The 13,007-nt window shown below is 37.7% G+C and overlaps 1 protein-coding gene across 4 annotated transcripts in view; it reads left to right on the plus strand.

Moving 5' to 3' along the window:
• shf (Src homology 2 domain containing F) overlaps positions 1-13,007 on the plus strand; it is a 100,718-nt gene that overhangs the window by 21,456 nt on the left and 66,255 nt on the right. For all 4 annotated transcript variants that reach the window (XM_089135248.1, XM_039647494.2, XM_039647493.2 and 1 more), the window contains exon 2: positions 2,407-2,539. In XM_089135248.1, coding sequence (XP_088991374.1) covers positions 2,407-2,539 — 133 coding nt within the window. The remainder of the gene's footprint in view (positions 1-2,406; positions 2,540-13,007) is intronic.

Below are 13,007 nucleotides of genomic sequence, written 5' to 3' on the forward strand. Positions count from 1 at the left end.
CTTAAGCTGGACTGTGATACTATTTTCTTCATGAAACAAACTTTGTTGCATTATTTTCCTGTTATCTCTGTAAAGCTGCTTTGAAACACTCTGTATTGTAAAAAGCACTATAAAAATAAATGTGACTTGACTTGATAGTGTTGCTATTAAACTAAATTGAATAACTGAGTTTTTTATGATACATATAAGTAATGAACAATTTTGTTAAAGGATATTATATCACAGTTTCCTGAACACGAGTTGGCATTAACATTGCAGAATGCAGTGTGTGATTGAATGGATTGCATCGGTGTACGGTTGGTAGTTTATGCTCCATTGGATGAATGGTATTCAACAACACTTCCTTGTACTGAAGCTTATTGTTTTGTCACATCCTCACTTGAAATGGTGTGTTTTGTAGCACTGATTGATTCATTGATTACAGCTTTGTGACTAAATTCCAGTCTATGGCTGAAGAACGAATCTCAGAGCGTTGGTCATGTGCATCTAATTACCATCATGCGTGTGAAATGGACTTTACAATAAGAGCAGGCCTGCAATTAAACATGTCTGCGCGCCAAAGCCTGTATTTGTGCAATGTTGTGTGAACAGAGAGAAACAGTTTATACTTCTTTTCTGTTGATTCTCTTTGTGTCTCTCAGTGTCAGACGGCACACCCACAATCCCTTCACTGACTGCCTCATACATACTGCGAATGATTATACCTCAATAATAGGCCAATGTGAAGGCATTGTGGAAGGTAGATGACGATGCATTCAACTGGTGGAGTGGTTTGACAACTGTGGAGTCTATATAGGACTATAGGTCATTAGCATTGATATGATGAAAAGAAAAGTTGTGTTTACGAGAAAACTGAGGCCAAAGGACACACATGAAGTGAAAATAAAAAGGACCTAGAATTGAGCCCTGTGGGACACCATAGTTTAAAGTTGTTTGAGAGGGAGAAAACTCCCAATACAGATGAAAAAGTTTGACCTACAAATAGGATGAATAGGACTAGAAGCAAAGCAGACCATGTCTTATACAACATATCATCAAGCAAGCTTAGCATGAATCAAATTTGTGACGAGAACATTGAATGAATCTCAGATATTCATTCATAACCCTAAAATTAGAATTGTACGATTTAGAGCCATACCGATACATCGGCCGGCCGATATTATCGGCCGATATTCGGCATTTTCCATAATATCGGTATCGGCAGTTATAAATGGCTGATAAATGAATATTTAAAAAATAAAATAAAAACAGACGACACACGCTTTAATCATCTCTCCTTGGCCTGTTATATTAAAAATGTATGTTTTACAATTTGCAGTATGATGTTATCTATTGCTAAATTATGGCTCGTCATAGACTAGCTAATGCCACTATCATCAGTGGAAGACCGCTAACGTTAACATTAATGAGCTTGGAAACCACAATGAACTTTTTCTGCCTAAATAAAGTAATGATTACTGTATTTACAATAGCATATCTCTAGTTACAGTCCCTGCATTGTAAAATGTAAGTTATACTTTCGAGGAGTGAACACTTAGACATAGAGAAAAAGTATCAAACGTATCTTGTGCAGAAAAGTTAGCTTTTCTTTTACACGTGTGTGAAATCCAACAATATTTAATATAAAAAAAATATATCGGAATATCGGATTTTAAAACCCAAAAATATTTGTATCGGTATCAGCCTTCAAAATCCTTTATCGGTCGGGCTCTAGTTAGAGCCCGACCGATATATCGGCAGACCGATATTAGGCATTTTCCAAACTATTGGTATCGGCAGTTATAATGGCCGATAAATGAATATTTCAAAAATAAAATAAAAACGGACGAAACGCGCTTGAACCATCTCACGAGTGTTGGAGTTGTGTAGTTTGTCCACCAGAGGGCGCTCTACACTGTTCCTGTTGGCAACACTCGTTGAGTTGGTCATTGCTTGAATAACAATTAAAAGAACATCCCCATCAGTTCTCTTAACTCAAATAAGCATGACAAAATTTGTGACTATCCAGTTTCAAATAAATAAATAAAATATCGGCCGATATATCGGATTTTAAAACCCAAAAATATTTGTATCGCTATCGGCCTTCAAAATTCTTAATCGGTCGGGCTCTACTGATAATATTCATAAATGTTTCTTGATCCTCATATTTGAGTGATTTCTGAAGGATCATGTGACACTGAAGACTGGAGTTATGATGCTGAAAATTTAGAGGATTAAATTACACTTCACCATATATTCACATAGAAAACAGCGTTTATTAACAATTCACAAATATTACTGTATTTTTGATTAAATAAGTGCAAATGAGCAGAAAAAAAAATTCAGTCAGCCAATAATGTAATCAGTCTGATTTAAAGATAGAGAGCCCTAATTTAAATGCAGTTTCCCCTCTTCGATCTTCCTCAGCTCATCATCCTCGAGGACTATGCCGACCCGTTCGACGCCGCGGATCAGGCCGGCGGGTCCCAGACGGTCTCAGAGAAGCCAGCGGAGAACGACGGGTACATGGAGCCGTACGAAGCCCAGAAGATGATGGCTGGTAAGAGAATGGTGTTTTCATGCGTGTTCTGCATGTATTTGATCGTGAACTGTAAAGTGGCGTCTGGGAGAATGTAACGAAGCATTATAATGCATCTGGGCCTGATTAAAGTGTGTGGTAATCCATCTCAAGTCACTCTCTTGCTGTTAAACAAGGCTTCCACTTCGCTTGGAAATGTGGTGTCTAGTTTCCTCTTTCTGTATTAATGCTGTAAACCGAAAAACAACACTCAATTATATGGTGCAGATTGCGGTGTGAAACAGCTGTTCAGATGAAATACACGTGTCTGTGTCGGCCATTATCCCTGCATGGCCGAAGTAGAGCTGGAGGAGCGACTATCCGGTGTGACTCTCAGTTTCGGCTGTGTTCACACTGATCGATGAACAGGTTTCACACCGCATGACTTTACAAAAGAGAGGGTCTGGTGCGCAAACTACATTTCACAACCAAACACACGCGAGAAGTGAATAGGAAATAATGCAAGATCATGCATGAAATTGTTATTAAAAATGATAGTCTGCGAAACACTTGCAATCCGAATCGGCTGATTTGCAGCGAAAAGGTCTATAACTCCTCCCTGAACATCTCACTGTATTATAATTAACAATTATATACAGTGTAATAAATCATGCAGTGGTGGAGGAAGTACTGAATCTTAGTACTTAAGTAAAAGTACAAATAACCAGATAAATATTTACTTTAGTAAAAGTAGAAGTTGCACAATGACAACCATACTTAAGTAAAAAGTACCTGAATTTAAATGTACTTTAAGTATTAAAAGTAAAAGTACTTGCATAACAATTGATTCTCTTAATGACTATTTACTAATGATTAATAAAACATTTAATTCTTTAACTTATTCAACCTAATACTCCTATAGTGATGTTCAATAATGATGGAAAAAAAACAAACAAGCTTGCAATTAGGCAATATAAACCATGTTTATACTTACTAACTTATATGTTTATAACTATGTTTGGCAGTAAACGCGATTAATTTATGGTGTAATTCTGAACCTCTTGGCTTGCCATAATCCTAACCAAACATATATTACACACGGTGTGTTTCCTATGCACGTAAAAACAAATTTCCGCGTATAAATCGCACGATAAACACACTGCGTGCGACTCGAGACGCATTTAGTTGATGTATCCATGGCAACCAAACGTCACTGGTGAGACAAACGTGCAACGAACGGACGGTCAGATTACGGTTTGGCAGGAAAAACTGATCAGAAAATGTAACAGAAGTTGTAGAAATGTAGTGGAGTAGAAAGTATAATAATTGCTGCAAAATGTAACAAAGTAAAAGTAAAAAGTATGCACTATTTATTCTACTTAAGTAAAGTAAAGATACGTGAAAAATGTACTTAAGTAAAGTAACAAAGTATTTGTTCTTCGTTACATTCCACCACTGAATACATGTAGATGATCATACATTACAGTGTATATTCCAAACCAAACTAAGTCGTTTCACATCGGCAGACCGAAATATGCTCAAAATGAGTTTATTAAGAATGCTTTTCAAAAATATGCAATAATATCTGTCATGCATTTAGCTTCATCAGCTTTTATCCATAAATGCGAGTCAGGCTGTGTTTCTTTGAAATCATTTCGTTTCTCTCGAACGCTAGCATCATTCTAGCTCTGATTGTTTCGCTAGCTCTTTGAGCAGAGCCGGAGGAACGTCGTGTCGTAAATCGTAGTTTCCCAGGATGATGTTTCGTAACTGGCCAGGACAGGACAGCTGGACCGTTCTCTGTTGATTTCTTCTATTGGTCTTTTGATCGGAGCCATCTGTCCTGTCACTGAACACGGGGAGGACTACAGCAGTCTCTACATGTCTCCTGGACACGCGCGCTCGCTTCCAAACAGAAGGGGAGAGTAAACAGGCGTTTTATTGGCTCCTAGCTTGAATGTAATTACTGTCCCATATTCATTTCTTCTGTGAAAGGTTTGATGTGTTTGGCTCGGTGTCTACATGAACTGGACTTGTGCTCGTTCCCCTCAGATGATCTGCTCTCTAATGGAAACGGATGGTTTGGTTTTGTTGGACTATTAGCCGAGATTCTGTAATCCCAATAATCCCACTGTCCGGATACAGTATACTTCCAGTCATATTCATGTGTTTGTTTATGCAAAATCTGTCACTCATAAATATATATTAATAATATAAATGTTGATTGTGCTCGATTGTCATGAAAATATTGTCAAAATTCAACAATTGTGTGTGTGTGTGTGTGTGTGTGAAATGACCATGGTGAGCGTTTGTTTGCGTAACACAGGAGACCTTGAGGATTGTGGGAAAGTTCTCACACAGAGATGTTGGAGTGTTATCACACACACACACACACACACACACACACACACACACACACACACACACACACACACACACACACACACACACACACACACACACTTGAGTTCAGGCCGGCAGGTCACAACAGCACTGCCTTCCTGAGACTTCAGACAAGTTTAAACACACACACCGCCTCAGTGAAAGTGTCAGTTTTAGTTCTGTGTGTGTGTGTGTGTGTGTGTGTGTGTGTGTGTGTGTGTGTGTGTGTGAGCGACTGAAAGAGAAAGGAAAGAAAAATGCAAAAAAAATTTCTCACTTCCTTGAAATAGTCAGTTATTCCACACACACACACACACACACACACACACACACACACACTCCTGTGATTCCACACACTCCTGTGATTGGTCGGTCAGTAGAATGATGGTCTGCAGGATCAGGCCTGTGATTGGTCGGTCAGGAGAATGATGGTCTGCAGGATCAGGCCTGTGATTGGTCGGTCAGGAGAATGATGATCTTTAGGATCAGGCCTGTGATTGGTCGGTCAGGAGAATGATGGTCTGCAGGATCAGGCCTGTGATTGGTCGGTCAGGAGAATGATGGTCTGCGGGATCAGGCCTGTGATTGGTCGGTCAGGAGAATGATGGTCTGCAGGATCAGGCCTGTGATTGGTCGGTCAGGAGAAGGAGAATGATGTGCTGCGGGATCAGGCCTGTGATTGGTCGGTCAGGAGAATGATGGTCTGCAGGATCAGGCCTGTGATTGGTCGGTCAGGAGAATGATGGTCTGCGGGATCAGGCCTGTGATTGGTCGGTCAGGAGAATGATGGTCTGCAGGATCAGGCCTGTGATTGGTCGGTCAGGAGAAGGAGAATGATGTGCTGCGGGATCAGGCCTGTGATTGGTCGGTCAGGAGAAGGAGAATGATGTGCTGCGGGATCAGGCCTGTGATTGGTCGGTCAGGAGAATGATGGTCTGCAAACTATATACATCTACCCTATTAAACTTTTAAATATTTTTTTACATTTTATTATATATATATATATTTTTTTTTTTTCATTATATTTTACATGATTTACATAATTGTAAATCCAGTTTAGACATTTTGATAAAAAAATTGATAAGGTCAATTTTAAAAATAAAATACAATAAACATGCACATATGAATAATTTAAAATAAGAATGAATTTGGAAAATAAATACATAGATTTTTTTTTATCTCATGCCGTCTTTCTCCTCCAGGAAGTTGTAATGATCTTATCCAATCATAATATCCCATCACTCTCTGCTCAATCTGGACAATAAAGACAAAAAGGAAAGAAAGAATCGGGTCAGTAAATTATCTCTTGCCGGTGCCGGTGGCTTTATAGAGGACAACAGCGTGATGCAGGAATCATCGTTTTTATATAATAGTTTTATACAAGAGTTGCAAAAGTTGTTCTGTGTTGTAATTAGAGGAGAGTGTGTGTCCTGTGTCCTTGATTACACACACACACACACACACACACACACTCTCTTTCTGTTTCTCCCTTTCCCATGTCGTTGTTCTCTCTGCTCTCAGACGAGCTGCTGCATGTTGTGTGTGTGTGTGCGTGTGTGTGTGTGTGTGTGTGTGTGTGTGTGTGTGTGTGTGACTCCTCGACTCTGAGCTCGTTCACCGAGGGCCGGAAGCGGAATAAGCCGAGACGAGTCGAGACACACACGAGCTGCTTATGTCATTCTCGGTTTAGTCAGCGCTGAAAGTATTTGTGAGTGATGACACACTTCCTTTGTGCCGTGGAGCATGAAGTGTAACACTACATTCCTAGAGGATGTGTGTGTGGTGTGTGATCCGTTGGGTGGGTGAAGCGGATAGTGGGCGTGAGAGAGTGTGTGTGTGTGTGTGTGGATGATGGCTATTAAGTGTCCGCAGCAGTGGGTCAGCATCAGTCCTCCCACTCGTTGAGTGATGTATTGCTCCAGTAATGTAACAACCGCATGAGTTTAAAGAGATGATGCTGAGTGTGTTACACTGGATCCGAGAGAAGAGAACACACTTTTAGCTCACGTCCCCATTGGCTCCTGCTTATATTATATTATATTATATTATATTATATTATATTATATTATATTATATTATATTATATTATATTATATTATATTATATTATATTATAATATGTTGTTGTGTTATGTTATCTTGTGTTGCATTATGTTGTGTTTTTACACTATGTTATACCGTAACGAAACAATATACCATAATGTAACAAATACACCATATATGTATTTGTACAATATACCATAATGTAACAACATAACATAATGCAATACAACATAACAGAACATGACACAACGACATAACGTATCATAGTGTAATGCAACACAGCATAACGTAACACAACATAACGTAACATATCGTGACAACATTACAACATAACATATAATGTAACAGCGTAAAGCAACATATCACGTATCACAGCATAACATAATGTAACAACATAACGAATCACAGCATAATAAAAACAATATAACGTAACAATGTAATGCAACACAACATAACGTAACATAGCATAATGCAACATAACGTAACAATATAATGGAACACAACACAACACAACACAACATAATGTAATGTAACATAACAAAGTAACATGACAAAGGAACGCAACACAACACAACAGAACAGAACATAACATAACAGAATATTAAGGGAACAACATAACGTCATATAACACAACATAGCGTAACATATTTCTTCCACATATATATTAATAAAAAATAATGGAGGATTCCAGATGATATTAACAGAAAATATGGATGCTTTTCTTATACATTATGTATTGAGTCTTCATAGAAAGTGATCATCATCCAGTGCAGGACCAGTTTCTATAAACAGAGTTTGTCAAGCATGAAGAGACAGATATGATGATCCTGGAGTACAGTAAGCAGATATGATGATGATGATGATGATGATGATGGTCCTGGAGTACAGTAAGCAGTGTGTCTTTGAGCGGTTCTGATGGGCATCAGTGTCAGTCCCGTTCGAGTCTAATGACTCTATTAATATCTGTCGTGTTGCTCTACAGTGAGTCTGCTGAGTTTCCAGGCCCTTTTTAAAGAACATAATTTAATTTCCTTCCTTCCTGTCCTCCTCCTTTCCCCGTTCCCTCCCTTCTCTCGCTCTTCTGAAACGGGTGAAAGTGTAGGTCAGTCTCAGAGACGCTCAGTCCGTCGAATCTAAGATCCGCTCGCTTCTGTTCTTAAAGTTTAAGATTATAAACAAGGTTTAGAAATGTTGAATAGTTTTGCTACGATCAAACTAACCTTTTGAAAACTGAAGGTCCTTTAAGAGTAACTCGCCAGTCACTGCGAACACAAAATTGTGACATACAAAGACAAAAAACACCATATTTTCTATGACTGACTTGACAACATTTAATCTGCCTTACACACTTCTGGGAAATAGAGGATTGTGTTTGTACTCAGTGTTTGATTATCCAAATGAATCATTACAGTGAAGTGAATCATACTTTCCAGTTCTGTTACACTAATCTGCAGAACAAATAAACACTGCTGTGGTTAACGAGTCTCAGCTTTAATTAATCCTGTCTGCTCTGTTTTTGTTTTTTTAATTGGCGTTTTGGGCTGTTGCCAGTTCATCAGCCGGGGCGAGTGAAGCAGACGCTGCTCTTTTAGCAGCACATTCTTAAAATAGTTTTAAAAACATTTTTTCTTGGTTATGTGAACATTAAGGGAACATTCTTTAAATGTTGTGTCTTGTTTCAGAGTGTTCAGAGAACATTGTAAAGTAACGTTCCCATAATGCTTGAAATGGGATGTTCACATAACCAAGAAAAATTTAAACATTAAAAAATGTTAAAATGATTTTAACATTTTTTTATGAAAAAATTATATTTTTTTTTTCATAAAAAAAAAAATTATGAAAAATAAATCATAAAAATATTTTTTATGATTTAAAAAAAATTTAAATCATAAAAAAGGATTTATGATTTAAATATGAAAAATTACATATTTTCATTTTAAAATGAAAATATGTTTTCATTTTAAAATGTAAACATTTATAAATGTTTTCACTGTTACTTATATATATATATATACTTATATATATATATATATATATATATTTTTTTTTTTTTTTATTTAAAAAAAATCTTTTCCCAAACATTTTGAGTCAGTTAATATTCGTTGGTTCTCTGAGATAAAGCGCTGCATCTTCTGCTGTGTCGTGAGTTAACACACATCACTGAATCTCTGCCCTAATATTGTTCATTCAAACATGTAAATCAACTTTTCTTGGGACCTCATTGAGATTTTCTCTAAATGTTTGCACATATTGAGATGTACTTGGGTCGGAGTTTTATTTTTGTCATAATATTTTATGTATTTATTTTTATGAAGTCTTATATTAATATCCTATGATTGTGGGCGGATCTTGGGCCGTGTTGTCAATTTAATGTGTTTAATAAATAAAGTACTTTTGTTTAAAAAATAATAAAAAAATAAAATAAAATAAATTTAATAATTTTTTTTATTTTTATTTTTTATGAAACTATTTAAATAGAATCCAGAAAAACTAAAACGTCATTTTCACCGAATTTGGGGAGAAAAATAAATATTAATTTAGGAAAAATTTAAACAAATGGTTTTGAGAACATTCAAATTGCACATTCTCATGTGTTTACAGACCGGTAAGGTCAACACGAGTGTGTGTTTCAGGAGTGTGTGTGTGTGTGTGTGTGAGTTGTCACGTGTCCTCCGCTTCACACACACAGGCCTGATGAGTGTGTTCAGTGTAACGAGTGAACTCTCACTACAGGTCGTGATCAGGGTCAAGCGTGTAAACATCCTCCTGAGACACACAATACACTCCGACCGTGTGTGTGTGTGTGTGTGTGTGTTACGCTTATGAATAATACATCAAAGTCTCATTTAGACGAAGCAGAATATCATACATTTACATTTATTGATTTAGAAGATGTTTCTGTCAAATGAGGAGCAGTGCAGGTGATTTATCATGTCATGATTTTACATTTTCAAGAGTTGGCTAGATTAGTGCACAACAGAAAAGGTTGACGAGCCAGTAACCCAGCGCAATATATTTATTTATATATATTTTTGTCGTCTAGTTTTTATAATAGTTTTGTGTTTTGTGCTTTTTCATGGTTTTTATTAAGCTTTTTTGATCATGATTAAAGTCAGTCAAATATGAAGGGTTAGTAGTGACATGTCTTGGTTTTTACCTCGACTTATTGAAGATAATGAAGATATAATACACACATATATCGATCAGTAAATACAGTGCGAGACAGACGGGGCTTGATTGAGTGTCGATGCTGTTGTTAGTGTGATGTGTGCCACACGTGTGTGTTACGGGACACGTGCCGGCCGCAGGGATGCTCAGATCGGCTCTGTAATTGGCTGATCTTATTGATCTTCAGCTGTATGTGGATGTCCTGGTCGGGATCCTGAGGGACGGATCGGATCTGCTCGTTGTTCGTGAGTCTGAACTGAGAAACATCAGGATTGGAGGAGATCTCTGCAGGGTTTGATTAGGATTTGATTCAAATCACGACGTTAACTGAAAATGTACTGTTGATTAAACTGATAAATTTGATATTACTCTCTCTCTCTCTGTGTGTGTGTGTGTGTGTGTGTGTGTGTGTGTGTGTGTGTAAATGAACAGACTTGGAATATTCATGATTCTGAAGCTGAAAATACAGAATTATTTTAGACAAATATGCTTGATCTCTTTCAATGACTACTAGATATATTTACATTAATGTTGGACTTTTTACTGGAAACATCAGACATGTGGCATTATCTATACCCACAGATATGTATTATTATACTTTATATTATACCGAACATGCCCTGCCCCCTGTTATCTTGATTATTTAATGTATGTTTAAAATATCTTTCATGAAAATGACAACTGTGTAAATTATTATATTTCAATAACAAATTAGAGTAAAAACACAAGTTAATCCTAATGTTATAGTAATGTGCGGCTCCCTATATAGTTTACAGCATTAGCAGATTTTTTTTTTTATTCTTGTGAAATGTTTAGACATTTTTTTTTCATTAAACCACTGTTAAAAACAACAACAAAAAAAGCCATTTTAGCTTTCTAAACCGAACCGAATCGAACCAAACCGAACCGTCAGTTTGTGTATCGTTACACCCCTAATATATATAGTTTACTGTAGTACTGACACTCACACTCACACTGTCATTTTTGTGTTGGGTGAACGATCCACGACACATGTTGTTGTATGTTAGTATTGTGCTGTATTGTGTGTGTGTGTGCCGGAGAGATGGCTCTCTCTGTGATGGCGGATCTGGAGTGTGTGTGTGTGTGTGTGTGTGTGTGTGTATAGAGATGGTGGATGTGGAGTGTGTGTGTATTGTGTGTGTGTGTGTGTGTATAGAGATGGTGGATGTGGAGTGTGTGTGTATTGTGTGTGTGTGTGTGTGTATAGAGATGGTGGATGTGGAGTGTGTGTGCGGCGCTGGTTGTTCACGAGAGCAGAGCACCTTCTCGTATTTACACAGAGAAACTCGTCTGATTGATTGTTGTGTTGATCTTGCTCTGGTTTATTTGTTCTTATCTGCGGGATGCAAGAAAACACTTCTGAATTACATTTATATTGTCCGAGGAAAGAAAGACTGAAGAGATTGCCTGGTTTCTGCTCGTCTGTAGAGATATCCAGTGTGATACTGAAACTTTACGAGGCTTTTTTTAATTCTAGAGAGATTTTGAAACTAATAATGAACCCAAATTAGACCTAGAGCTTTTTACCTGTTATCAACACTTCCCTGCAATAAACGCGCGCAGTGACACACTGATCAAAACATGCTTTCAGTAACGCGTCAGATTCAGTATAAACCCTGTCCTGTAAACCACAGGGAATGATGAGGCTGTGTGTGTGTGTGTGTGTGTGTGCCGTCGTCTGTCACACTTACACACTCTCTGTCTTCTTGAAATAAACTTTCACGGATTGGTCGTCTCGTTCAGACTCGTCTTCATTAAACCCGTAAACGGCTCCTTCTTTCATAATTAAGTCACACTGGGCAAATATACTGTAATTATATCACAGTGAGATTGATGACGTGTGTGAGAGACACACACACACACATCATGATCAACATTAGGCCTGCACGATAAATCACGATAAATCATTTGATTACGTTATTCAAATGTATATCGATCTACTCTAAAAACACCGTTTATTTAATTTGCAGCTTTTCTTTGTTCTATTTTTGTATTTATTTGTCCTATTTATAATTCTTTTTTTGTTTTAAATACATTTAAAAATTACAAATGCAGCGACAATTCAGGGATCGGTTATTGAAGTCCTTGAAATCCTAAAAAGTAGTGCTTGAAAAGTCCTTGAAAGTCCTGGAATTTTATTTTACAGAATCTTTACGAACCCTAAATACACTTATGAGAAAAAAATCGTGAAAAAATCGTGATATCAATTCTAAGCTAAAACAATCGTGATTCATATTTTTCCCACAATCGCGCAGGCCTAATTTACAGTGTTGCTTTGAAACATGCGACTTGTGTTTATATTACTTCTTAATAAAAACTGATTCCCATAGCTACCATCTGTATCTCTATCAGAATAATTCACACAATCACATAAATTCATTATATTTGAAATCAAAGACATTGAAATTCACAGATCTGGTTCAAATAATATATAAAGCGAATAACAACCTGGCAATACTCAAAAACTGTGTTAATAGTGTATAATTTAGGGCTGAATGCAACTTTAAACAGTTTCTGAGACTGGCGTTTGACGTGAGATCTCGGGTTTACTGTCAGGATCTTCGCACGGGTCACTATGGGATGGCAGTTTCCCGCCCCGCTGCATTCTGGGAGCTCAGGTCTCGGGGTTTCCACACGCGTGTGCTGGCGAGTTGTCCCGGGTTTGGCTGAAGAACAAGATCTGCTGAGAAGGGCCATGTTTCACGTCGAGGTCCACAACGGCAGAGCCTCTTTCCCCGTGTCTCAGGCTGTTCTGGGAACAGCTGGTCCGCTCTGAACAGATTGAGTCTGTGTGTGAGACCCGTCTCTGAGCAGTCGCCCACACACACACACACACACACACACACACACACTTTTGGCCCGCTGTCGGACCAGCCCTCAATATACTGTGGCTACTA

This window comes from Pimephales promelas, chromosome 10 (assembly GCF_988280905.1).
Source record: "Pimephales promelas chromosome 10, fPimPro1.hap1.1, whole genome shotgun sequence".
In the NCBI taxonomy this organism is placed as follows: domain Eukaryota; kingdom Metazoa; phylum Chordata; class Actinopteri; order Cypriniformes; family Leuciscidae; genus Pimephales; species Pimephales promelas.